The 24,589-nt window shown below is 49.0% G+C and overlaps 1 protein-coding gene across 1 annotated transcript in view; it reads right to left on the bottom strand.

Moving 5' to 3' along the window:
* Positions 1–24,589, bottom strand: part of GFRA4 (GDNF family receptor alpha 4) — a 143,245-nt gene that overhangs the window by 3,110 nt on the left and 115,546 nt on the right. The window contains exons 3-8 of the mRNA XM_063135698.1: positions 22,364–22,471; positions 21,713–21,793; positions 20,022–20,367; positions 18,019–18,128; positions 14,529–14,663; positions 9,293–9,450 (exon numbers count right to left, since the gene is read on the bottom strand). Of these exons, the coding sequence (XP_062991768.1) occupies positions 9,293–9,450; positions 14,529–14,663; positions 18,019–18,128; positions 20,022–20,367; positions 21,713–21,793; positions 22,364–22,471 (938 nt within the window). The remainder of the gene's footprint in view (positions 1–9,292; positions 9,451–14,528; positions 14,664–18,018; positions 18,129–20,021; positions 20,368–21,712; positions 21,794–22,363; positions 22,472–24,589) is intronic.

The raw sequence follows: 24,589 nt of genomic DNA, 5'->3' as shown, positions 1-24,589 counted from the left end.
CAATAGCCGAAGCTCACAATGATGGGTGGCATTTTTAGCCCCGCCCCTTTGGCCTTGCCCACCCCCGGTGCACACGCCTTGTTGGCAAGAAAAACGGTGCTTCCGGGAGCCTCCCAGAATTGCGAATCTGCTTGGCAACAAAAGGCACGAGCCCCGCGTGCCTTGCGGCAATGCACAATCCCTGCAATTTGGGCTGCTCCAAGAACAGTTCTGGCAAAGACGGTGCACGGACAACTCCTGATGGGTTCCGGAGGTGCTGTGCTGCACCCTGGACATTACCCCGCCCCTGCTGTAAGGTGTCACAAGGCTCTTCGGGTGCAATCCCTATGCGTACTTGCCGGGGAGCAAGCTCTATTTGCTATGGTGGGACTAACATTCGAGTAGACATGTGTAAGAGGGCTCCTGCACATTGTCTAGTAGGGCTGTGCAGGGACCTCCTGATCTGCTTCGGAGGCCAATCCGGAGTCCTTGACGCAGCCCCGATCCACCTCAGGGCTGCTTTGGGGGTTCCTGATCTGCCTCGGTGCCGAAGCTGAGGTAAAATTTGGGCCCTCTGAGGCAACGTGGAATTTTCTGGCTGCCAGCTGTGCAGCCAGCACCCAGAAAACTCCCCACTTACCTGGTGCTTCTGCCGTCCACTACCACGGATGGTGAAGGTGCCAGGAAAGCCTCCCTCCCCCCTCCCCCCTTATTTGCATCCGCCATCCACCACCCCCGCCACTGGACAGAGGTAAGGGGGGAGGGGGCTTACCTGCTGCCTCGCTCGCCGCCGCCATCTTTCTTCTGGCGGCTTCCAGTGCCACCGCCAGAAATGAAAGGGAGTAGGCCGTGCAATATCTTAAAATCCCGTGGCCTACTCCCTTTCATTTCTGGCGGCGGCACTGGAAGCCGCCAGAAGAAAGATGGTGGTGGCGAGCGAGGCAGCAGGTAAGGAGACTGATGGCGGGCTGGGGTGTGGGGGCGGCTCCGAAGCGCTGAAGCCGCCCGAAGCTTCGGAGCCAATTGGCTTCGGGCTGCCTCGGCCTTCACCCGAACCACTTCGGATCCGGTTCGGAAGGGTCCGAACCACCCCGATCCGCTTTGGATTTGGGGTTCGGATCCGAGGCGGTGCACAGCCCTATTGTCTAGTCTATTACATTTTGTGTTACGTTAACATTTATATGCCATTTTTATCAAACCAAAATAAAAGACTATTAAAAAAAATGTTGTTCAAAAACAGCAACAAAACCCAACAGAGCAGGATAAAAAGAGGGAAGTCTATGGAGTCTCAGGTGGAGAGATGTTTGCCTGAGTTGACCTGTTGGAAACTGGAGCTACCAGGTGTTGAAGCTGGGACCTTGTGCTTGCAAAGGAAGTGTGTCTCCTGCCACCAGAACCCTTGGCTGCTCCTGTTGCTACTGCTGCAGCCCCTAAACAACTAAAAGTACTAAAGCTTTTAAAACTTGATGTTGTGCAGACTTCTACTGTTACTTTCTACTGTTAGTTTTACCCTACCCTGTGCCTGCTTACCCTACCCTGTACCTGTTTGCATTCTCTTCCCCTCCTTATTGTTTTACTATGATTTTATTAGATTGTAAGCCTATGCGGCAGGGTCTTGCTATTTACTGTTTTACTCTGTACAGCACCATGTACACTGATGGTGCTATATAAATAAATAATAATAATAATAATAATAAAGAGGCACAATGATCAAACACCGGGCTGCGATATCAAGTGCAGCTTCACAGTCCGTACTCTTATGAATAGGTCATTCATGACTCTCAGCAGCACATGCTGAGATGTGAGCATAGAATCATAGAATAGTAGAGTTGGAAGGGGCTTACAAGGCCATTGAGTCCAACCCCCTGCTCAAGGCAGGAATCCACCTCAAAACATCCCTGACAGATGCTTGCCCAGCTGCCTCTTGAAGGCCTCTAGTGTGGGAGAGGCCACAACCTCCCTAGATCACTGGGTCCATTGTCGTACTGCTCTAACAGCCAGGAAGTTTTTCCTGATGTCCAGCTGGAATCTGGCTTCCTGTTTTGGCCTGCTTTTGCTCTCTTGTTTGCACTTATCCTAATGCGAGCATCATATTGGAGGCCTTTTGCAATTGGGAGAGAGGAGGTAGATTTGCAAGGACTCTTGCACATGTCCAAATTGTGCCCTTCCTTCAAGTGGTTCAGGAGTGTGCCCTGTGATGAAGACCCGACTTCAGAGATGGTGACTCACCCTGGGCTAGGGACAGCCAAATCTATCATTTTTGGCTTCTCTCGGTTTCCCAGTCTTAAATTTAGTTCACCCCAAACATTGAGACTTTTTTTTAAAAAAAATGAATGGAAATTTTATTTATTATTTATTTATTTATTACATTTCTATGCCGCCCAATAGCCGGAGCTCTCTGGGCGGTTCACAAAAATTAAAAACATTCAAAGTATAAAACAACAGTATAAAACCATAATATAAAATACAATATAAAAGCTCAACCAATCAGTACACATTTTTGCATGCATGCATTTTTGCCCAACGTACACATTGTTACAAGTTAATTTTCCCAACGTAATGCGTTTTTAAACATTATTTTCACTAATAATCATGTAAACCGTCCTGAGAGCTTCGGCTATGGGGTGGTATATAAATGTAATAAATAAAATAAATAAATAATACACACATTTCTGGGTGTGCTTTCCTGCTAATATACACATTTTGTTGATTAGAGAACTATATTGCAAAATTTGGAGAACTGTGAATTTTGTCAGATAACGCACTTACTTTTTGGACCCAGCTCTGCAACTTATTAGTGCACGCGCTGGTAACTTCAAGGCTCGTCTTCTGCAATGCGCTCTAGATAGGGCTACCTTTGTGCCTACTCCGGAAACTTCAATTTATTTATTTTATTTATTTATTTAAAGCATTTTTATAGCGCCGCCTCACCATTTCTGGCATCGAGGCACTTTACAATAACACATAAAACAATTCCATTAAAACCCTCAACCCACATTACAACAATTCCATTAAAACCCTCACCCTCAAACCATTAAAAGCCCTCAACCCCCAATTTAAACCACCCCCTCCCCAGGCTCTTGTGAAAATAAAAACGTCTTACGAAGGCATTTGAAGCAATTGAGAGTGGGAGCCTGTCGAATCTCCAGTGGCACATTGTTCCATAACCGGGGGCCAGCCACTGAAAAAGCCCTGGCCCTGGCACATTCCAGTTTGTAGCGGGGGACCATCAGGGCGCCCTGCTCCTGAGAGCGAGTCTGTCAATGGTGAGACACAGGAGAGAGGCGAGTGCTCAGGTATCCAGGACCCAAGCAATGCAGGGCTTTATACGTGGTCAACAAGACCTTGTAGCGCACCCTAGCAGCCACCGGCAGCCAATGGAGCTCTTGAAGCACCAAAGTGATAGAAGACCACTTTGGGATCCCCTTGACCAACCTGGCTGCTGCATTTTGTACAGCCTGTAGGCACTGGATTTGCTTCAAAGGAAGCCCTGTATACAACAAGTTGCAATAGTCCAGTCTGGAAAGAACCAGGGCCTGGACTGCGGTGGTAAGATCAGCCTCTGACAGAAAGGGGCGAACTTGGCAGAGCACATGCAGTTGATAAAAGCAACTCCGAACCACGGCCCCCACCTGTGATGACATAGTTAGGGACTGGTCAAGAATAACCATATTCAACTAGTTCAAAATATGGCAGCCAGGTTGGTCACTGGTACACCTAGCAATGACCACATCACACCAGTCTTAAAATCCCTTCACTGCCTGCCAATTAGTTTCCGGGCGAAGTATAAAGTGTTGGTTACCACCTTTAAAGCCCTACATGGTTTGGGTTCAGGCTACCTGCAGGATTGCCTTCTCCCCTAAAATCCGCCCCACACACTCAGATCCTCTGGGAAGAACTTCCTTCAGCCAGCCAAAACAAGGCTGACAGGTATTACCCAGAGGACCTTCTCTTCCCTCTGTCAGGGATGCTTTAGGGTGGATTCCTGCACTGAGCAGGGAGTTGGTCTTGATGGCCTTGTAGGCCCCTTCCAACTCTGCTATTCTATGATTCTATGATTCTGCTGCTCCCAGACTGTGGAATGGCCTGCCGGAGGAGACTCGTCAACTTAACAGTCTATTAGCATTTAAGAAAGCTATCAAGACTGATCTCTTCTGGCAGGTCTATCCTGTTGAATTTTAGGATGCTTTTAGTATGTTTTTAAGGAAGTTTGAACAATGTATACTATGTTTGTAATCAATATTTTATGTATTTTTTTCTTATTGTTATTCCCCACCTCTCTGGATGGAGAGGTGGGTAGGAAATAAAATTATGATTATGATTATGATTATGATTATTTAATCATTTATTGGAGGTGCTGGCAACGAAAGTCTTCCAGCTGTGAACCTCCGTAATCCCTAACCATTGGCCATGGTGGCTGGGTCTTATGGGAGTTGTAGTCCGAAACATTTGGAGGGTACCAGGCTGCCTACGTGATTTATCATATGCTGAGCAACGTAACACTACAACAGCACTTCAAGGGATGAAGAGTGGACTGAGCGAGATGCAAGCGCCGACTCTCTCCTCCCAAGTCACCCACGGAGTTGAGACGGGAACGGCGGCCCGGCTGGGCCCAGCTGTGCTTCTCCTTGTCCTTGGCATGGCCAAATCCCTGGACACCTGGGATGCACACGGAACCAGTTCCCGATTTAGCGGTGGCTGCTGACTTGATGGCCAGGGAGATGGCTTTGAAACTTGGCAGCAGCCCAGATATCCAGGGCTGAGTGCGATTTAATGGAAAACCTTCACGAGAGAGCAGGAGAAGGATTGCAGTTTCTCCTCCAATGGGGCTCTAGCATCACAAGCCCCCTGTCTGTAAGCTGGGCGTGGGTTTGTCAGATGCCGCTTCTTTTAAACCTCCTGCTAGCGCTGTCTAATCGGCTTAGCTCTTCTCTTATCCTACAGCTGCTGGGCCCCAGGAGGAGTTAAATACAGCTAGTAAAGTTCAGCTCTGAGCGTGGCAGCGGCAGCAGCAGTAGCAGCGGCTAAAGGGAGCGTTCCAGCCAGGCAATCGGATTGGATCTGGCTCCACGATGTATTAATGACTTTCAGAAAAGGGGAGAAAAAAAAAGTGCCGAAGTTTAAGTGACTTCTCCAAAGTGGATTGGACTGTGGCAGTGGAGGGGGGGGGGGGGGAGGCTGCAGTAGGGTGACCCTATGGAAAGGAGGACAGGGCTCCTGTATCTTTAACAGTTGTATAGCAAAGGGGATTTAAGCAGGGGTCATTATGCATGCAACACCCAGTGGAATTCCAGATACAACAGAGGGCAGGGCTCCTGCAGTTTGACCTGTTGTAATGAAGACGGAATTTTTACCAGGGGTCATTTGTATGCATGCAGCACCTGGGCAGGATCTACTGTACACTACCGCTTTAAAGCGCTTTATAACAGTTTTGACAACTGTTGGGGCCCAGGACACGCTGCATATACAGTTTTCAAAACGTTTTCAAAGCGCTTTAAAGCGCTTTAAAAGCAGTAGTGTAGATCCCCCCCCCCAAGTGTTATATCCTGCTTGGTGTAGATCTTGCCCTGGTGAAATCCCCTCTTTATCACAACAGTTAAAGCTGCAAGAGCCCTGCCCTCTTGACCAGATATGAAAGAGGGCAGGGCTCCTGCAGCGTGAACTATTGTGATGAAGAGGGAATTTCACCAGGGCCTGCATGCATGCAAAGGACACCTGGTGAAATTCCCTTTTCTGTGTCATTGTTCAAGATACAGGAGCCCTGTCCTCCTTCCCATAGGGTCACCCTAGCCAGTGGCTGCAACTTCGTGGAATGGAAATCATCTAAGGCTGGAACAGAACCAGGGAACAGACCCCAAATCTGGTGGTTCTCTCTGTGCCATGTGGGCGGGGCAGTCTTTGCATGCGGGAAGCCGTGGGTGAGGTTGGGTGCTGAACCCTTCCGCAACCTGCACTTCGCTTCTGCACCCTCTCCCTGGCCCTGCTTTTCCCCACTTTATTTATTTATTTATTTATTTATTTATTTATTTATTTATTTATTGCACTTATATACCGCTCCCATAGCCAGGGCTCTCTGGGCGGTTTACAGAAATTCTAAAATTAAGATTAAAACGAGTATACAAAATTTAAAATTCTAAAACACAGAACATACACACATAAAGCCTTAAAACCGTTAAAAAACTAAACATGTGGGTGATTAAGATGTGCCGCCATATGCCTGGGCAAAAAGGAAAGTCTTAACCTGGCGCTGGAAAGATAGCAGCGTTGGTGCCAGGCGAGCCTCATCAGGGAGATCGTTCCATAGTCTGGGGGCCACCACCGAAAAGGCCCTGTCCCTCGTTGCTACACTCCGAGCCTCTCTCGGAGTAGGCACCCGGAGGAGGACCTTAGACGTTGAACGTAGTGACCGGGTAGATTCACGTTGGGAGAGGCGTTCCGTCAGGTATTGTGGTCCCAAGCCGTGTGAGGCTTTATAGGTCAGAACTAGCACCTTGAATTGGGCTCGGAAACATACAGACAGCCAGTGCAAGCGGACCAGAGCAGGTGTTATATGGTCGAACCTTCTGGTTCCCGAAATCAATCTGGCCGCTGCATTTTGCACGAGCTGCAGCTTCCGAACCGTTTCCCGAACTTGACTGGGAAATGTGATCTCAAAGCCAGGATGGGGGCAGGGGGGAGTGGCCAGGGTTGCAGGGGAAAAGGGAAGGGAGGGGCTTAAGCACTCCCCCCCCCCGCCCAACAAACACCCCTTCTTCCTAACTATTCACAGCACCAGGGGCGGCGTCAATGATGCCACGCTCCCCGCTCCAGTGCCCAGAGCTCCCTGGACTTGTTTTGCCTCTCCACCATTGTAACCTGCTTGTTCGCCTGCCTCTTGCTCTGGCCCAGGCAATGGAGGGGAGGGGGGGGAGGAGGAGACGCCAAAGGCCTCGTTGCTCCCTGGCTCTCTGCCTGTCAAGCAAGCCAGCGGGCGCAAGGATGACAAAGAGGAGGAGGAGGAGGAAGAAGAGCAGCTGGTGGCAACAGCAGTGAGAACGTTGATTCGTTGAGAGAAGGGGGGCTATTGAGGGTTTGTTGCCCAAGGGCCCCCCAAAACCTGGACCCAGCATTGGTGTATGTGATGAAACAGCATTTGTGGAGGTTCAGGAGCACCCCCATTTTCTTATTGCAGTGCGTGTGACATTGGGGCAGTTCCAAGAGCCATTTCAACTCTTCATTGTAGCACCAGGGTGTGTGTGTGTGTGCCCATATTGGATTGGGAACTTATTATTGACTTATTTATTTATTGCATTGATATCCCGGCTTTTTTCCTCCAAGGAATGCAAGGAGGCATACATAATCCTCCTCCTCCTCTCCATTTTATCTGCAGAACAACAACCCTGTGAGGTAGGTTGGGCTGAGAGTCAACGATTGGCTGAAAGTCACCCAGTGGGTTTCCACGGCCGAGTGGGGACTAGAACCCAGACCTCCCGACTCCCAGCCCGACACTCTAGCCACTACGCCACACTGGCTCTCGGTAACTTGCTCGAGTAAGAGCTGAATGGGAGGGAGGGAGGGAGAGAGGGAGGGAGGGAGAGAGGGAGGGAGGGAGGGAAACGGATGTGCCTGAACAGGAGCTCAGAGAAGCCCGAGTCTTGTGTGAACGAGTGCTGTGCGAAGCCCTCACGCACGAAGGAGAGGCAGCGAGGTCAGGCTGATAGAGGTCACCGGGGCGAGCTGGGGGCGTGAGGCACGGGCCCCTCCCCTTCCACGCAGAAGAGGAACACCTCACCCAGGTCCATGATGTGTTCGGAGACGTGCGTCTCCCCAGCAGAGTTTCGATGTTTGCTGCAGCACACGTGGCTGGAGTGGAGGGCAGTTACTCTGAAGACCTCTGGAGAGCACCATGCCGGGACAAGCTGCACAAAAGTATCAGTAAGGTGTGGCTGATGGGAATTGTAGTCCATAAATCTATGGAGGGCACCAGGATGGGGGAGGGTGGTACTAAACGATGAATCCTGTACAAGACATTTCATCAGTTATGTGAGTAGTGTAAGTCACGTTGCATGGTGCCCTGCAGTGAGGCTGGTGGCTCCGATGCCAGTGGGGCAGTGCATCCACCCCAGATTCCAGTCTGAACCAGTCAGAATTCTAAAGCAGCCGTCCACTTCTATCTTCACCTGCTGTATTTCCTTATATCCATCACACAACTGCCAACATACTGTAACTCATTGGGAACAAACATGGCAGTGCTTACGGATATCAAGGATACCACTTTTTATACCACATATAAAAAAAATGCTAAGGTGATGCATGACAATCATTTGAACTATGACACACTAGAGGTTCCAAGCTATGCGAAGAACTTTGTATGCTGGAGTTTCCAAGCTATGAGAAGAACTTTGTATGCTGGAGGTTCCGAGCTATGAGAAGAACTTTGTATGCTGGAGGTTCTGAGCTATGAGAAGAACTTTGTGTTGCTAAGCAACGGGGTATATAAACACAGCTGGGAGCAGGGAGGAGCCGGCTGGGAGCGGGGAGTCCAATGGACTCCAGGTTGGTGCAACTGGCTTTTCTGGGTGCTCACAGAAAGGCTGGAAAAGTATGATACTGAGCAATGCCCTTGAGATGTGTTGGAGTGTAATTCCATCATCCCCAGTCAGCAATACATCTCCCATCATGCCCAGCCAGCAACACATCTGGATGGCACCAAGTTGGGGAAGGCCGCCCCGGAGGTCGCCTCCAACAGAACAACTGGATCTACCTCTTTTCCCACTCCTCTATGTAAGTTTGAACCCAAAGACTTGAAGCTCCATCCCACGAGCGTTTTATTGCACGCTCGTTCCTGGGCACTCCTCACGGATTCCTCGGAGGTAGCTCACATGACATCGTCTGCCTCTCTCTCGCCCCTTCTGGTCTTCCATGCACCGTAAGAAAAACCAGAAAAACGCCTAAATATTTTTTTAAACCAAAGTTGCTGTCTTCTGCTATGTGTGGGAGAAGCTGCGTGTTCACAACGAGGGACTGAACATCCCTCGTGCACCTTGTTTACTTCCTGTTTGAAAACAGGAAGTAACTGAGAAGCAACGGTCGCCAGCGTTTCTTCCAAGGTGTGATGGAGGTTTTGTTTTCTGAAGTCCTACCAAAGCAGAGCCAAGCCCTGTGGCAGTCCAGGCGAGGGAGCGAAGCAGCCTGAGCGCCCCAGGGCTGTGGGGTTGTTTGTTTTTGTCTGTATCCTAGAAGCAGGCACAGAAATGTCTGCCTACCTCTAGGAATGTACTGACAGCCCGTTACGAGCCTTCCGTCTGAGATTGCTCTTGGATTCCTGACCTACCTTGGTGGGCTGTAGCTGTTCGAAGATGTTCTCTCTGAGGGTGGCCGCTGCTTTGTTGGCGTTCCGTTCCTGTTTGCGCATCTGCGTCGTCGGAGGGGTGGAAGGACCCAGGGCTCTGCTCAGGTACGTCCCATTGCCAAAGGCCTGGATGGCATTTTCTGAAGAAGAAGAAGAAGAAGAAGAAGAAGAAGAAGAAGAAGAAGAAGAAGAAGAAGAAGACATATAGCTTGAGAGCTGCACTCCTGAGTTCCCTCACAGTTTCACCACAGCGTCCCTGTGGAAGGTGGGAGTAAATGTTACAGAACCTACACCAGAGATAGTCTCTGTTCAAGTGGGCCTCATACCTAGGATGGCCAGATGTCCTTTGTTTAGGAGAGCCAACAGAGGTCTGTCCACTATGCGAGGGTGTCCATTCCTGGTTGAAAGTCAAAGAGCTTTTCTACACAAGGCATTTGTTGTGCACTCGTCATAGCCCGCTCACAGTTGTTTATGGGTTCTTTAGAAGTGATCCTCCAGTTTCACTTCTGTTTGTAAATAGCACTTTCCACGAGTTCTTTTAGAGCAGGGGAAAATGGGGTATTATTTCTGATGGCGAAAGAAAGCGTGAATTGCTCTTGTTTATTTGCACTATTCCATTATGCCACAGTGCCATCTAGAGGTTATGTAGCAGAAGAGCAGGAAAGGCAATGGTCTGAGGCCCCTTCCTCACTGAAGTGGTCAATCTGGGCCTGGGCTGTACCACTTCAGACCACAGATGATCATAACCCTAAACTCTGCTCATAGAATGCTAATTTGTCAAGGAGAAGGCTCCTGCCATGCTAGTTTCTATGAGGAAGGAAATTGTTCAGTCACGTGCTTCCCTCCACCTGCAATCTGAAGTGGTGCAGCCCAGATGCAGGTTGACCACATGCACTCAGCCTGAGGAACTGGTTGGAGAATGGCATTAAACATTCAGCTGGGGAAGGGCAAATGTTACACAGAGTCCCCCGCCTTCTCCCAACCTTCTTAACTTGGGGAAGAAACAGCCATTGCTATATCAAGAGGCAGCTGGACAGCCATCCGTCAGGGATGCTTTAGGGTGGATTCCTGCATTGAGCAGGGGGTTGGACTTGATGGCCTTGTAGGCCCCTTCCAACTCTACTATTCTATGATTCTACGACCTGTCCCACTTGGGTTGGCATTCTGTAGGGTGACCCTATGGAAAGGAGGACCGGGCTCCTGTATCTTTAAGCGTTGTACAGAGAAGGGAATTTCAGCCGGGGTCACTGGTATGCATGCAGCACCTGGAGAAATTCCCTGCATCAGAACGGTTAAAACTGCAGGAGTCTGTGGAGAATGTGGACAGGGGGACATTTCTCTCTCTCCCATAATGCTAGAACCCAATGGGACCATCCCATGAAGCTGATTGGTAGGGAGGTTTAGGACAGATCAAAGGAAAGATGTCTTCACAAAGGGTATAGTTAAGCTACGGAATTCACTTCCACAAGATGTAGTGATGGTCACCAATTTGGATAGCTTTAAAGGGGGTAGGATAAATTCCTGGAGGAGAAAGCTATCAATGGCTACTAGCCCTGATGGCTATGTGCTACCACCAGTATCAGAGGCAGTAAGCCTATGTACACCAGTTGCTGGGGAACATGGGTGGGAGGGTGCTGTTGCACCATGACTTGCTTGTGGGATCCCTGGTTGACAGCTAGTTGGCCACTGTGTGAACAGAGTGCTGGACTAGATGGACCCTTGGTCTGATCCAGCAGGGCTCTTCTTAGGTTCTTATGATCTTAACTATGTAATGTCAAGAATTATTATTAGTATCATGTAATAATATCTATCAGGCTGCCTTCCCCTATATATACCCAGCAGACCTTTAAGATCTTTAGAGGAGGCCTTGTGGGTCGTACTGTGACCAACAGAAGGCTGCCACATAATATCTCGAAGACGGGTCTTCTCGGTGGTGGCACCCAACCTCCAGAAAACCCGCCCCAGCGCCGTTCAGGAGGCACGAAATGTAGTCTGTTCCAAACGTCTCATGAAAACACACTTGTTCACCCCAGGTTTCTCTGGCTTGTATTTAATTGCTCTTAATCATATACTGCTCCATCTTACTGCTCCTTGTATTGTTATTGTAGTTGGAATTTTTTTAATTGTGCATTTTAAATGTGATTTGTATCGTTACGGCAGCTGCAATTGTTTTAAAGCGTCTATTTAAATGAGATTTTAAAAATATTTTTATGTGAACAGCTTAGAGGTTTTATTATAACAAGCGGTATATAAGTATTAATTAAAAATAAAGAAATAATATGATTTTGCCCCTGCCTTTTCCCTGTGCTTTTATATACAATGATCTTTGCTCCTTCTGCGGCCTGCTCTTCTGGTTTGAGGCCTGGCTCTCAGTTGAAGCTGGCACCGGACTGCGACGGAGGCAAGTAAGCCCCCCTCCCCCATGCCCCCTTACCTGGCTCCACCGCCGTTGCCACACGGACTGCAGTGGTGGTGGCGGCACTAGGTAAGCCTCCCTCCCGCCACACTTACCTGTCTTCAGAGCTCTGGATCAAGGCAAAGCGATCCGCTTTGTTGCGATCCGCTTCGTCTTGATCCACAGCTCCCCCGACCTGATCCGGCTCCGCCATTGGTGGAGGTGAATCGGGCCGCTCCGTTCCCACTTCTACGAACTGAAACGGAGCGGAGCGGAGCCTTATTTAAAATGCTGTTTGTACAGGGGCATGCACACATGTATACACACACACACACACACAGAAGACCCTGTCCCACCACCCACCCAAAGGTGAGCATCGCAGGGCACGTGGAATGTTGTATGCTAAAAATATTAAATAATGTGTTCTGTTGTGTTTATTGTGTTAGGGCTTTATTGTTTTAAATTGTTGAATACCGCTTTGATGGGTTTGGTTTTTTTTTAGCAAATAAGCTAGTGGTAATAAATAGATCATCATCATCGATAGGTTTTCTCCATCTAGCTCTTTCCCCTCTTGCATAGGAGAGGATGAAAGGAGGCAAGAGGGCTGCATCTGTCCCTGGGGGCCGCCAGCAAGCCCAGCGCCCAGGAGGCCGGGGGGGGGGCTGCCCTTGTGAGCGAGGCCTGGCAATGAGGGGCCCGCCCGCCTGCCCAGCTGCCCATCTCCAATCTCTTGCAAGGCCGCCTCCTGTCAGCTCGCCTTGAGCCCTGACAATCTCCCGTCCTTCTGGGGCCGCTGATGAGTCCTGACGCGGCCAACCTGCCTCATTGCTTCTGGGCTGGCAGAGATTTTTCTTCCCCGCCTCTGTCATCTGGAGAGGCCGGGCGGCCCACTTCGCCTCCTCCTGCCGCTCTCAAGGACGAAGACATCCATTTTGGACGGAAGGATTCCTCTTACTCAAGGGTGACATGGTCACGGCGTTGCAGCCGGACAGGAGAGGCCGGCTTTTGCATCGCTGCTCAGCGAAGGCAGGTTGGCCCCTTTTATTTAACTGTCAAGACTCCTCTTGGCCCTCAGCCTGTGTGCCTCCGTTCAGCTCTGGCCAAAGGAGGCAACCTAGGGTAGCCAATATGGAAGCCTCTTTGCAGCAGTAGGCTGGAGTGGGTCATGTGATACTCACGGATCCCTCCCCCCAAAGGCTTCAGGGCTAGGCTTATTCACTGCCCTGGCCAATGAGGCAGACGCATGGCGGTATCTTTCCCTTGCTCTCCCCATCTCCTGACCTGACAGGGATTGAGTCAGCCTTAGTTTCCTACCAGTAAAAATGAGGGCAAATGGCCAACTTTGCAGGGCTGTTGTGAGGACGAACAAGACAAGGAGGGGGGAAACACTTTGGGTGTTGGGTATTTTGTTTGATTTTAAATAACCCAAGTGGCTTGTCAATTGTCGGGCGATAAAATCCTGAGGTCTTACAAACATGACTGACTGACACAACAGGGGGGAAATCCCTTGAAGGAGACACGCAACCTAGGTGCCCCCACGCTGCAGCAGGCAGAAACGGCGGCGTTATTCATCAAACCTGCATTAACAGGGCCTTCTCTGTGGTGGCACCCCGGTCGTGGAATGCCCTCCCCTTGGAGGCCCGATTGGCGCAGATGCTGTCTTCGTTTTGGCGCCAAGTTGAAACGTGGCTTTTTATTAAAGCCTTTGAAGGCTAAATTCTCCAAGGTGGCGCATGGTTTTCATAGTTCTTATTGCTTTTAAACTTTCTACTGGTTTTAGTTGGTTAACAATTTAATACATTTTGAGCTGCGTATATATTTATCGTTTTACATTGTTCTTATTTTTATCTGTACGCCGCCCTGAGATTCCAGTGATATAGGGTGGGATACAAATGTCTCGATCCTCCCAGAGTGCAGGACATGGAATAATGGCCTCAAGTAACAGGAAGCCAGATTCCGGCTGGACATCAGGAAAAACTTCCTGGCTGTTAGAGCAGTACGACAATGGAACCAGTGACCTAGGGAGGTTGTGGGCTCTTCCACACTAGAGACATTCAAGAGGCAGCTGGACAAGCATCTGTCAGGGAAGACAGGGAAGAATTAGAACGAGAGAGGATTAAATGAGTTTTCTTTTCCTGGCAGTTCCTAAGCCCTTGCTGAACCAGCCTTCTGGGCCGCAGGGGAGATTCAAGAGGCAGCTGGACAAGCATCTGTCAGGGATGCTTTAGGGTGGATTCCTGCATTGAGCAGGGGGTTGGACTCAATGGCCTTGTAGGCCCCTTCCAACTCTGCTATTCTATGATTCTATGACAATGGAACCAGTTACCTAGGGAGGCTGTGGGCTCTCCCACACTAGAGGCCTTCAAGAGGCAGCTGGACAACCATCTGTCAGGGATGCTTGAAGGTGGATTCCTGCACTGAGCAGGGGGTTGGACTCGATGGCCTTGTAGGCCCCTTCCAACTCTGCTATTCCATGATTCTATGATTCTCTACTATTCCATGATTCTATGATTCTAATAAATAAATATTTATTATTTATTGTGCTTTTTATATTGTATTTTTTATTTGTGTTTTTTAACTTGTTGGTTGTTTTATGATGGTTTTAATTTTTGCGAACCGCCCAGAGAGCTTCGGCTATTGGGCGGTATAAAAATGTAATAAATAAATAAATAAATAGAATGAATGAATGAACAAATTAATAATATGGGACACTGGGCTGGGTGTGTTGGCTGTTTCAGGCAGGCACGAAGGGAGGGAGATCCATTTGTACACCAACCTTCTCCAAATCCCCCCCACCCCACAAACCCACTGGATGATGCTCACGGAGGCAGAGATTCTCGGTGAAGAGGCGCAAAAAGCTCCCGCACTCCTCCTGCCGGTTCCCGCTGGCATTGCACGTGCACCAAGGGGCTATGTTGGAGGTCGAGTTGTCGATGTAGTTTGGGGTGATGGGGCTACCTGCCGAGGGGAGGGGTGGGAGGGAGAGAGAGAGAGAGACAGAGAACATTTGTTGATAGGTGGAGAAAAAGAAGGGGAGCGGAGGCCAAACACGGCCATGAAGCCTTGAAAGAACTGCTCAGAACAGAGCGCTGAAGTCCCTTGAGCTCAGTTTCAGCTCCAGCGTCGTGGCTGCATTATCGGGTGTACAAATGCACATAGATGTATGTGCAGTGTTGTCATGTCTAACCCTACTGCCCCTGTTTTGGGAGAAGATGTTTCAGGTAATCGATCAGAATCAGATTCAGAACTAGACGATGCAGCGCCAGACACCAGCCAGCCTGGACCAGTGGGGGAGGAAGCTCTCACTGGTGATTCCCCAGCTGTGAGTCAGCCCTCTCCAGAGCTTATCTCCTCAAGGCCAAATCCTACACACTCGGTGGGAAGTGAGGTGGTCGTCCCGACAAGCTAGCTGATGCTAGGGTCCGCCGGAAGCTCAAACGAAGAGGGCGGAAGGAAGGTGTGAGAAAGTCAGTTTGATTACACCAGAAGCTGCCTCCACACCAGGCTCTCTGAAGTTACAGGCGTTTGGGAAGTGGCGTCCTATTCTTCTTGAGCGGACAATTTTCTTGCTTAGTTTGCATAGTTTTGCCTAGGGGGACGTTTCCAAGAGGTTATACTCTCTTCAGGTAGAAGAGATGTTTGTTGCTTAATAAAAGCTTTGTGCATTACTTAGCAGGACTTGTTATTTGCCTCCTATTGAAAGCAGGAGTGTTCTGAGAAACACGACAAGTGTGTGGGTTTGGATCGTGAACATGCCAGCCCCTGCTGAGTTCCTCCTCTCTCTCTGAAATGTCTAGTTCAACATTCCCAATGCTCCCCTAACCCAGCATGGCCTAGTTCAGCTTACTCTGTGCCCTGAAGTCCTGACAAGGCACGTTTCTCTGCTGACAGTAGTCAACGAGGTGGAGCCAGGGGCCTGGGGAAAGGCAAACCCTAAAGATGATAAGTCTTGGGGTCCGTTGAATCAGACATTGTGGAGGGGCAGTGGGGGACTCCATGCACCACTGCCATGTTCACCCCAAGTCCCATATTCTTTCAAATGTAAAGCTCATACATGTTTTCCCCCAAATCCTCTGATGTTTGTTGTTGATCAAAGGTGTGCGCAAGGGGTGTGCTGGGTGTGCCCAGGCACACCCTAATGTTTCACCCAATAAGCACCTCCTTAATCCTCCCCACACTTGCAATAGCAAGCCGAACTCGTAGTAGGGTATCCATGTCTACATTGTTTAATAAATGAATAATAAAAAAATGTCCATTATGATTGAGTATTCAATAAATGTTCACCTTTAAAAAAAATAAAATTTCCTCGGTGCACAACCTAATGAAATGTGCTGCGCACGCCTATGTCGTTCATTGGGAAACCTTAGAAAGTTTCTTGCCCACAGTTTCACTGCGCTTACCCCATCCACATGTAGATGTAAAAGTTATTTCTGCTGTATTGATGGAGGGAGCTGGAGAGGCCCGTCCCCCACCCAAAAAAGGGTCAACAAACTTCCAATTTACAAAACTGCCTGCTCTCCTTGGGCTCCACAATTCAAGAAGGGCGCAGGCAAGCTGGAGCGTGTTCAGAGGAGGGCAGCCAGGATGATCAGGGGTCTGGAAACAAAGCCCTGTGAAGAGAGACTGAAAGAACTGGGCATGCTTAGCGTGGAGAAGAGAAGATTGAGGGGAGACATGAGAGCACTCTTCAAATACTTAAAAGGTTGTCACACAGAGGAGGGCCAGGATCTCTTCTCGATCCTCCCAGAGTGCAGGACACGGAACAATTAGCTCAAGATAATAGAAGCCAGATTCCAGCTGGACATCAGGAAAAACTCCTGATTGTTAGAGCAGTACGACAATGGAACCAGTTACCTAGGGAGGTTGTGGGCTTTCCCACCCTAGAGGCCTTCAAAAGGCAGCTGGACAACCATCTGTCAGGGATGCTTTAGGGTGGATTCCTGCATTGAGCAGGGGGTTGGACTGGATGGCCTTGTAGACCCCTTCCAACTCTGCTATTCTATGATTCTATGAGCCTCATTCACCAAGGGCGACCAGGCAATTGGCTGTTTACCAGCTGGCATCAACTGATTCCCAAACTTTACGTTATGAAGTACATTGTTTTACATTTCTTCTTCATTTCCAGTGGAAATTACACACACAGAGCACCAATGATGCACCTTCGTGGGCAATCAGGTGTGCCTGCTGCTGCGGCTGCCTTCTCCAAGGTAAATTGTTGGGCATTTGCGGTGGGCGCAACAGAGAGTTGGCAGTGGGCACCCCGGGGCTTTTCTCAATGTTGGATGGAATGGTCGACAAGGATTGAACCCCTTTTGGGGGCAAACATTCCCCCGTCCCGATACACGCGTGGCAATCCAGTAGTGCCCGAAGACGTGCGCCCTTGCGGTGCCAGAGACATCCGCGTGCAATTCAGGCTCTCGGGGAAACGCTGCTCTTCTTGACATCCACCCTCCGCCTTGTCTTTCGTCTGCCGCGTGCTTTGAGTAAGACCTTCGATCCAATTCTGTGTGTAATTGCTGCGATGTTCGAGTCTGAAATCCATTTGGGATGCGGAGTGGCGTTCTGGCTGTACGCTGTAGTCGAGGAGGCCGGTAATAATAAATAAATACATAAAGCCCTGATCCTTCGGTGCTTCGTGCTTCCTACCAGCTTTCCTTCTGTCACGCCAAGGAACTCTGGGATGGGTAGATCTGGAGAGAGCACAAATCTTTCTATCTCTCGAACTAGGAGTCTCGGTTTTACTGCACAAACACCCGGCCTGCGTTTTGCTCTGGGTTAGCGACTCCCATTCAGAATGGTGCTGGGTCTGCTCTAACAGCGCTTCGCTGATTGGCTCCAGCAAATCTCATGAGATCTGGAGAACAGGTACATAGATACAGGGGGAAAACGTGTCCATAGATACCCTCAAGCATGGTCTCCAAAAGCCTTCCTAACCTTTGAGCTCTCCAGATGTGCTGGATCCCAAACCCCATCATTCCCAGCCAGCATGATGGGAGTTGGAGTCCAACACATCTGGTGGGCCCATGGGCTGGGAAGGCTGGTCTTCAGTTCAGCCTCAATACTTTCCTCGTGGTCACTGGCTTGCAGCCTGGGCCAGGTCTCCTGAGCTTCCGCTGCCTCCCGGCCACACCTGATTAGGCCTGGATCGAATAAGTTTGGGCTTCAAAACCTCTTGGTCAAGGATTTGGAATGTGAAAGGAGCAATGCTCATATTCACGGGGCATCCCTTGTTCTGCTCAACTGCAAGACCCTCTCTCGCCCCACCTCCCCACAAATCGCTGAGAACGTCGAAAGATATTCCCCCCCTGGATACCTATGATTCCGGTATAGGCCAACAGACAGGCTGCATAGTTTTCCCTCCGGCATCCCGTTGCAGACTGCGTGGATGGCTGGCAGTTGAACTGGAACTCCGCGTAACGGGATCTGGGTGAGAGGGTAAAGATGCAGAAAGGGAGGATGTTAACAGGGAACGTTCAGTTTTCCTCACTTGTATGTAAGCAGGTTCTTGCTAAGGGCTAAGGAACCAAGCAATGTCACGTCCTTAGTGGTCCAGAGACATCATGGGTATTATTAGTAACTAGCAAAAAAGCCCGTCATATGACAGGTGAGGAGGTTAGTGGGTTTGGGCCCCTCTGCTAGGCCGGAAGCTCCTGGCAGTGATCTTTCTCGGAACTTGGAACTTCCATAGAAGGCCGCGATTCCGAGAAACGTCACTGGATTGTGCCAGAGGGCAAAATCTATGTCTTGGAACTTGGAATTTCCGTAGAAGGCCACAGTTCCGAGAAACGTTGCTAGATGGCGCCAGAGGGCAAAAACTATTTCTTGGAACTTCCATAGAAGGCCGCAGTTCCAAGGAACGTCCCTAGATGGTGCCAGAGGGCAAAAACTATCACTGGCTTAGAGGAGCAGTCTGGGCTTTTATATAGAGAGATAGTAGTAGCAGTAGCAGCAGAAGTAATATTACATTTATATCCCACCCTTCTTCCTTCTTCAAGGTGGCTTCCATGAGCCTTCTCTCTGTTTTTTCTTCACAACAACCCAGTGAGGTTGGTTAGGCTGAGAGTCAGTCCGGGACTGGCCCAAAGTCACCCAGTTAGCTTCATGGCTGAGTGGGGACTAGAACCTGGATCTCCCAAGTCCCAGCCTGACACTCAAACCGACTAACGCCACTCTAGCTGCTCCGGTTTAGGAATTCACGGCCTGGTTGCATTCAATTTTTACCGGGGACCTTTTGGAGTGGCAAAGTTTGGGCAAAGTCTCAAGCTGCCCCCTAAAGGGCTGTCTGGGAAGTCCAGCTGCCACTCTTTCTTTCCACGCCGCCCCCGTCTCTCTTTTGTGCCCCTTTCTGGAAAGGATTGGGACAGGACGGGGTGGGCGGGAGGCAGAGACGTCCCCTCCTGTCCCCATCTCTGTTGACAGATGCATCACCCAAAGAGAGGACAAAAGACACTGCTTTGCATAAAAATGCATATGCTAATGTCTAGGTAAAGATGCAAATGTAGAAATAATTACTATAATTTAAGTTGAAAGGCAACGCAGCTCACCAGGTGAGCCGCGTACCTGCTCAGGCAGGTGTCTATGATCGAAATTCAACTTCCAGGGCAACTTCTGGGCTGCATTTAAACAACAATAACAACAACCCTGCAGGTTAAATGCAAAGTTGCATTTAACAACACATGCAGTTTGGGCCCAAGTCTGCTTTTGCTACAGTTGCTGCTTGTGCCTAATATAATTTCATTTGGCCTTTCCCCAGATTTGCCTCCATAAATTCTGTTGTACTGATAGAACACCAAGAGCAAGAAGCAAAGGGTTCAATTAGGACAGAGGTGAGGAACCTTCGGCCCACGGGGCAATCTTCCACCGCTGCCCTCCGGGTTCCCAGATGCCCATGCCGCCTTCTCCTGGCCCACCCAACGATCGCTGGTTGCTTCAGTGGAGTTTCTCTCCCCCACCCACATTTTAAAAGGATGAAATGTCTCTCCTACGGATTTGGTTACTGGCAGTAGAGCTTGAGTAAGGTGACCCTATGGAAAGGAGGACTGGGCTCCTGTGTCTTTAACAGTTGCATAGAAAAGGGGAACTTCAGCCGGTGTGATTTGCATGCACGCAGCACCTGGTGAAATTCCCTCTTTGTCACAACAGGTCAAGCTGCAGGAGCCCTGTCTTCTTTTGTATCTGGTCACTCTAGTATAGCTCCTGCAGCTTGAACTGTCCTCAAGTCATCGTTGCTATGTGGAGGAAAAGGCATTCTGTTCAGTAATCCCAGCCTTCAGAGTTACTCTTTTCAGCGGCAACGAAGAGGAAGACCTACGGTACCTGCAGACGTAGTTCCCTTGGCAGGAGTCCAGCGGGGCCAAGCAATTTGGCTTCTCCTTGGCTTCGTAAGAGCACGTGGGCACGATGGTTTGCCTGCGGCGCTCGGCACACGCCGTGTCGTCGCAGGGGCAGAAGAGGAGCTCGTGGGTGTATTCGGGGGGCACCCGGTCAAAGAACTTCCTCAAGGCCTTGTGGCACTTGGAGCGGTTGCAGGTGTCCGCCCGGGCCGCACGCCGGATGCAGGAGGAGACGTACTCGGTCCGGAGGCGCTGACACACCTCGTCTACGTTGCAGGCCTTAGCAGCGTCCAAGCAGCGGTTCACCTGAGTCACCTCGTTTTCGGAGCCTGCGTGGCAGGAAGAAAATAGCCACTTAGCTTAGCACCGCTGGGGTGGCCTTTTACACACGCCAGAGAAGAGAAAATGCATCATCCCCCCCCCCCCCCAAAGAAGACACCAATTTGCATAACATTTGCATATGTTAATCTTTTCTTCCCGTCACTTTTCCCCTCGTGTGTTGTGTCTTTTTAGATTGTAAGCCTCCGGGCAGGAACCATCTTCTTTAACGGATTGTGTGCAAGGCACTCCGGGAACCTCTTTGGTTGAGGAACAGGATAAAAATACCTTAAATCAAATGAATAATCTATATGAATAGATGCAAACTTAGAAATCACTTAAATTCAGAGAATGATAGAATAGTAGAGTTGGAAGGGGCCTCTAAGGCCATCGAGTCCAACCCCCTGCTCAGTGCAGGAGCCCATCTTAAAGCATCCCTGACAGGTGCTGTCCAGCTGCCTCTTGAAGGCCTCTAGGGTGGGAGAGCCCACCACCTCCCTAGGTAACTGGCTCCATTGTCGTACTGCTCTAACAGACAGGAAGTTTTTCCTGCTGTCCAGACGGAATCAGGCTTCCTGTAACTTGAGCCCATTGTCCTGCACTTTGGGAGGATCGAGAAGAGATCCTGGCCCTCCTCTGTGTGACAACCTTTTAAGTATTTGAAGAGTGCTCTCATGTCTCCCCTCAATCTTCTCTTCTCCAGGCTAAACCTGCCCAGTTCTTTCAGTCTCTCTTCATAGGGCTTTGTTTCCAGACCCCTGATCATCCTGGTTGCCCTCCAACAGGAATTTATTTCACAACAATTCCAGCTGCTGGAAAGAAAATGAGTTACCGTATTTCTTCGATTGTAAGACGCCATTGATTGTAAGACGCACGCTACAGTTACAAGAAGCCTGATTCCAGCTGGACATCAGGAAAAACTTCCTGACTGTTAGAGCAGTACGACAATGGAACCAGTTACCTAGGGAGGTTGTGGGCTCTCCCACACTAGAAGCATTCAAGAGGCAGCTGGACAACCATCTGTCAGGGATGCTTTAGGGTGGATTCCTGCATTGAGCAGGGGGTTGGACTGGATAGCCTTGTAGGCCCCTTCCAACTCTGCTATTCTATGATTCTATGATTCTATGAAAACTGTGGGTTCAAAGGAGTTGTTTAGTGTGCTTGGGCTCAGAGCCCACCTCTGTCTTGTACACAGATATTTGGGCAGGTTTCTTGTCTTTCGACAGGCCTCCCACAGAAGCCATTTTGTGGTGATGCCCAGGAGAGTTTTTCAAAAAAGGTTGCCTCCCCCTGCTCCAAGCGTTGTTGGGAGAAGGAGCGAGATAGGGCAGGAATAACATACACCCAACCACGTACCTGCAGTGATGGAAGCTAATCGGACGTAGTCGAACCCCCTCACAAATGGTTCGTAAGGGGAACTCTCCATCATGTTCATGCCTAATGGAAATGGAAAAAAATATGTTAACTGCAGAAATTTACAGCTATTGATCTTGACTATTATTTATATGTAATAGCGCATCATTGAAAACAAAATGAAAAGCCTACAGGGCACTTTATGCCAATAACAGTATTACAATTTCAAAAATTGTTTATTTATTTACAATATTTATATACCACCCCCAAATCTAAAATAGATTCTGGAGCGGTGAACATAAGAAATAAAACAGTAGGAAGATGAATAGATTAAACCAGCAAATTAAAATTGTTCAATTTAAAACGGAATTGGAACAAAGGTGGTGGCTGGTCAGTTAAGGAACGCTTCATGGGAATGAGCTGTTTTCAGTTGCAAAGAGAAGGGGCCACTACATTAAAGGTTCTTCTCCAGGTGGACTTGAATCGGGCCATAAACAAAAATAATATTACAAACCAAGCTTAAAAATGTTAAAGAAACAATGAGGAGGAAACTCAAACAGCTGAGCGGCAGTGATGGCAAGAAACCAATTCTACAACCAGCAGTCCCAAAGGCCCAAACCATAAAAGACCTGGACAAATGAAAAAGGTAGTCACCTGGCCTTGAAATGAAGTCAGATTCGGTGCCAGCCAGGTGAGTGCCTCTGGAGAAAGCTACAAATGGGGTATCATCACCACTGGAAAGGCCAAATCCTGAGTCGCCACCTGATGGCATGGGGACACAGAGAAGGGCCTCAGCAGAAAATGACCTTAGCAGTTAAGCAAGTTCTTGTGATCTTCAGATACCCATTTAGGGCTGTAAAGGTTAAGACAGCACTTTACTTGTTTCTCAAGAGTGGAAACCATTGAGGTTGTCTTAAAACTGGCAAGGTATGTGTCATCTAACCAGTCCTCGTCAACAGTCTCAAAGTATATTTTTGGACTGACCGATCTTGCTGGACAGTCTTCAAAGGCGGCCCCACAGACAACACATTGCAGTAGTCTATCTTGGAAGTTACTAGAACATGAAGAACACTCCCCAGACTTTCTCTGTCTACAGCTGGCACACCAGCCTTGGCAGATAGATAGTGGGCATGACATATGGGTACAGGGAAGCTGGAAACATCTTTTTTTTTTTAAAGCTTTTTGTAAGATTCATCTCTCAGCCTTCTCATTTATATAAATTTTTGTAAGAGTGCTTCTCAGCCTTCTGTTTTATCTCTTCTCTCTTAAAAAAAACAAAACCAGGGGAAGAGCTATTTTGAACAATAAGCGATTTACCATCCTCTGTTTTCTAAAGCAGTAAAAATGTGCTGTTTATATATATATATATATAAAAAAAAAAACCCGAGGAAGGGGAAAAAAATCTATAATTGCTCAAAGAAATGCATATTGCTGTGGTGTGCTGCTATAGAAGCAAAGATATACTAAAACCACAGAGAAACTCTGCGTGGTTATAAATCAACATGTTTTTAATGGTTATATCAACAAATCACCGTGTACCTTTCTTTGGAAAATAAGTGAGGCACCCAAGGAAAAAGGGATTAAAATCAATGATTGTAGATGAAGGTTTTCTGCTTGGTGATCTAAATAATGACTTCTGTTGTGGGTTTCAATCAATTCCGCTGGTCCGACTGACTGCTGTTCTATAGTTCCTTCCCCGGCTTCCTGCCTCTGTTCAAATTCCTTGTCAGTTTCTTTGGGGTTCTCAGACTCCCCGCCTCCTGCGAAACCTCAGAGCTTGAAAGCCTTGTCCAAAGACATGTTTGTTTGGTCATTGCAGCCAGATATCCGCCCCTTTGATTCATGTGGATTAAACGAAGCATTTCCTGTAAGCAGGAACCCTTCGGCCTATTTGAGTGGCAGCTACTTGGACCCAACCGGGTATACATACGAACTTTGTTGGAAGACGCTTCTCAACAGAGCCCATCACTGATTCATGGAACTTTATGTCCTGCTTGTGAGTTTCTCGGAGGTTTTCTGGCTGACCGCTGTCGGAAACAGGAAGGCAGCCTAGATGGACGCCTGGTTTGCTCCAACAGGTTGCTTTTAGGTGGTTAGGAGTCGGAACGGTCATTGAGATACCAAGAAAATAGACCTCTCTTTCTGGAGTGACCAATCATGTAAGGACATAAGAAGAGTCCTGCTGGGTGAGACCAAAGGTCCATCTGGTCCAGCATTCTGCTCACCCAGTGGTCAACCAGCTGTCCATGGGGGAACCCACAAGCAGGACATGAGTGTAACAGCACCCTCCCACCCATGTTCCCCAGCAACTGATGTAAAAAGGCTTACTGCCTCTGATACTGGAGGTAGCGCATAGCCATCAGGACTATCAGCTATTGACCCCTTTCTTCTCCATGAATTTGTCCCACCCCCTTTTAAAGCCATCTGAATTGGTGGCCATCACTACATCACCCCTTTCTTTTGCTGGTCTAGCTATGAAAAACCTGTTCTCCTGGATGCCCATTGTTAAGGTCTGAAAGCTCGTCAACCCAAAATGTCATCAGCTTCCACTCATAGCCCACCATTTTCTGCTCAGACTCCCCCATGTCACCCTTTCTCTCCCCTGTATCTGAGCTGAACCATGTCAGGCTGCAGGCGGGGGTCTGTCGAGGATTGAACAATCCTCCGTACCCTGACGTTCCCTCCGCACAGAAAACTAGATGTCAGGGAGGATGATTGTACCTGAGTGTCCCACCTGACATGCTAGCCTTCCATCGGCAGGGTTGCTTGCTTGGAGGAGCATTCAGTCATATGAGGCCCAGCCTGCAATCTGAGGTGGTACAGCCTAGGCCAGACTTCCCCAACCTGTGGAAAGGTGCCCTAGACACATGTTGATCAGTG

The sequence above is a fragment of the Elgaria multicarinata genome, chromosome 10 (genome assembly GCF_023053635.1).
Source record: "Elgaria multicarinata webbii isolate HBS135686 ecotype San Diego chromosome 10, rElgMul1.1.pri, whole genome shotgun sequence".
NCBI lineage: Eukaryota > Metazoa > Chordata > Lepidosauria > Squamata > Anguidae > Elgaria > Elgaria multicarinata.
This window is presented reverse-complemented; position numbering and strand designations above follow the sequence as displayed.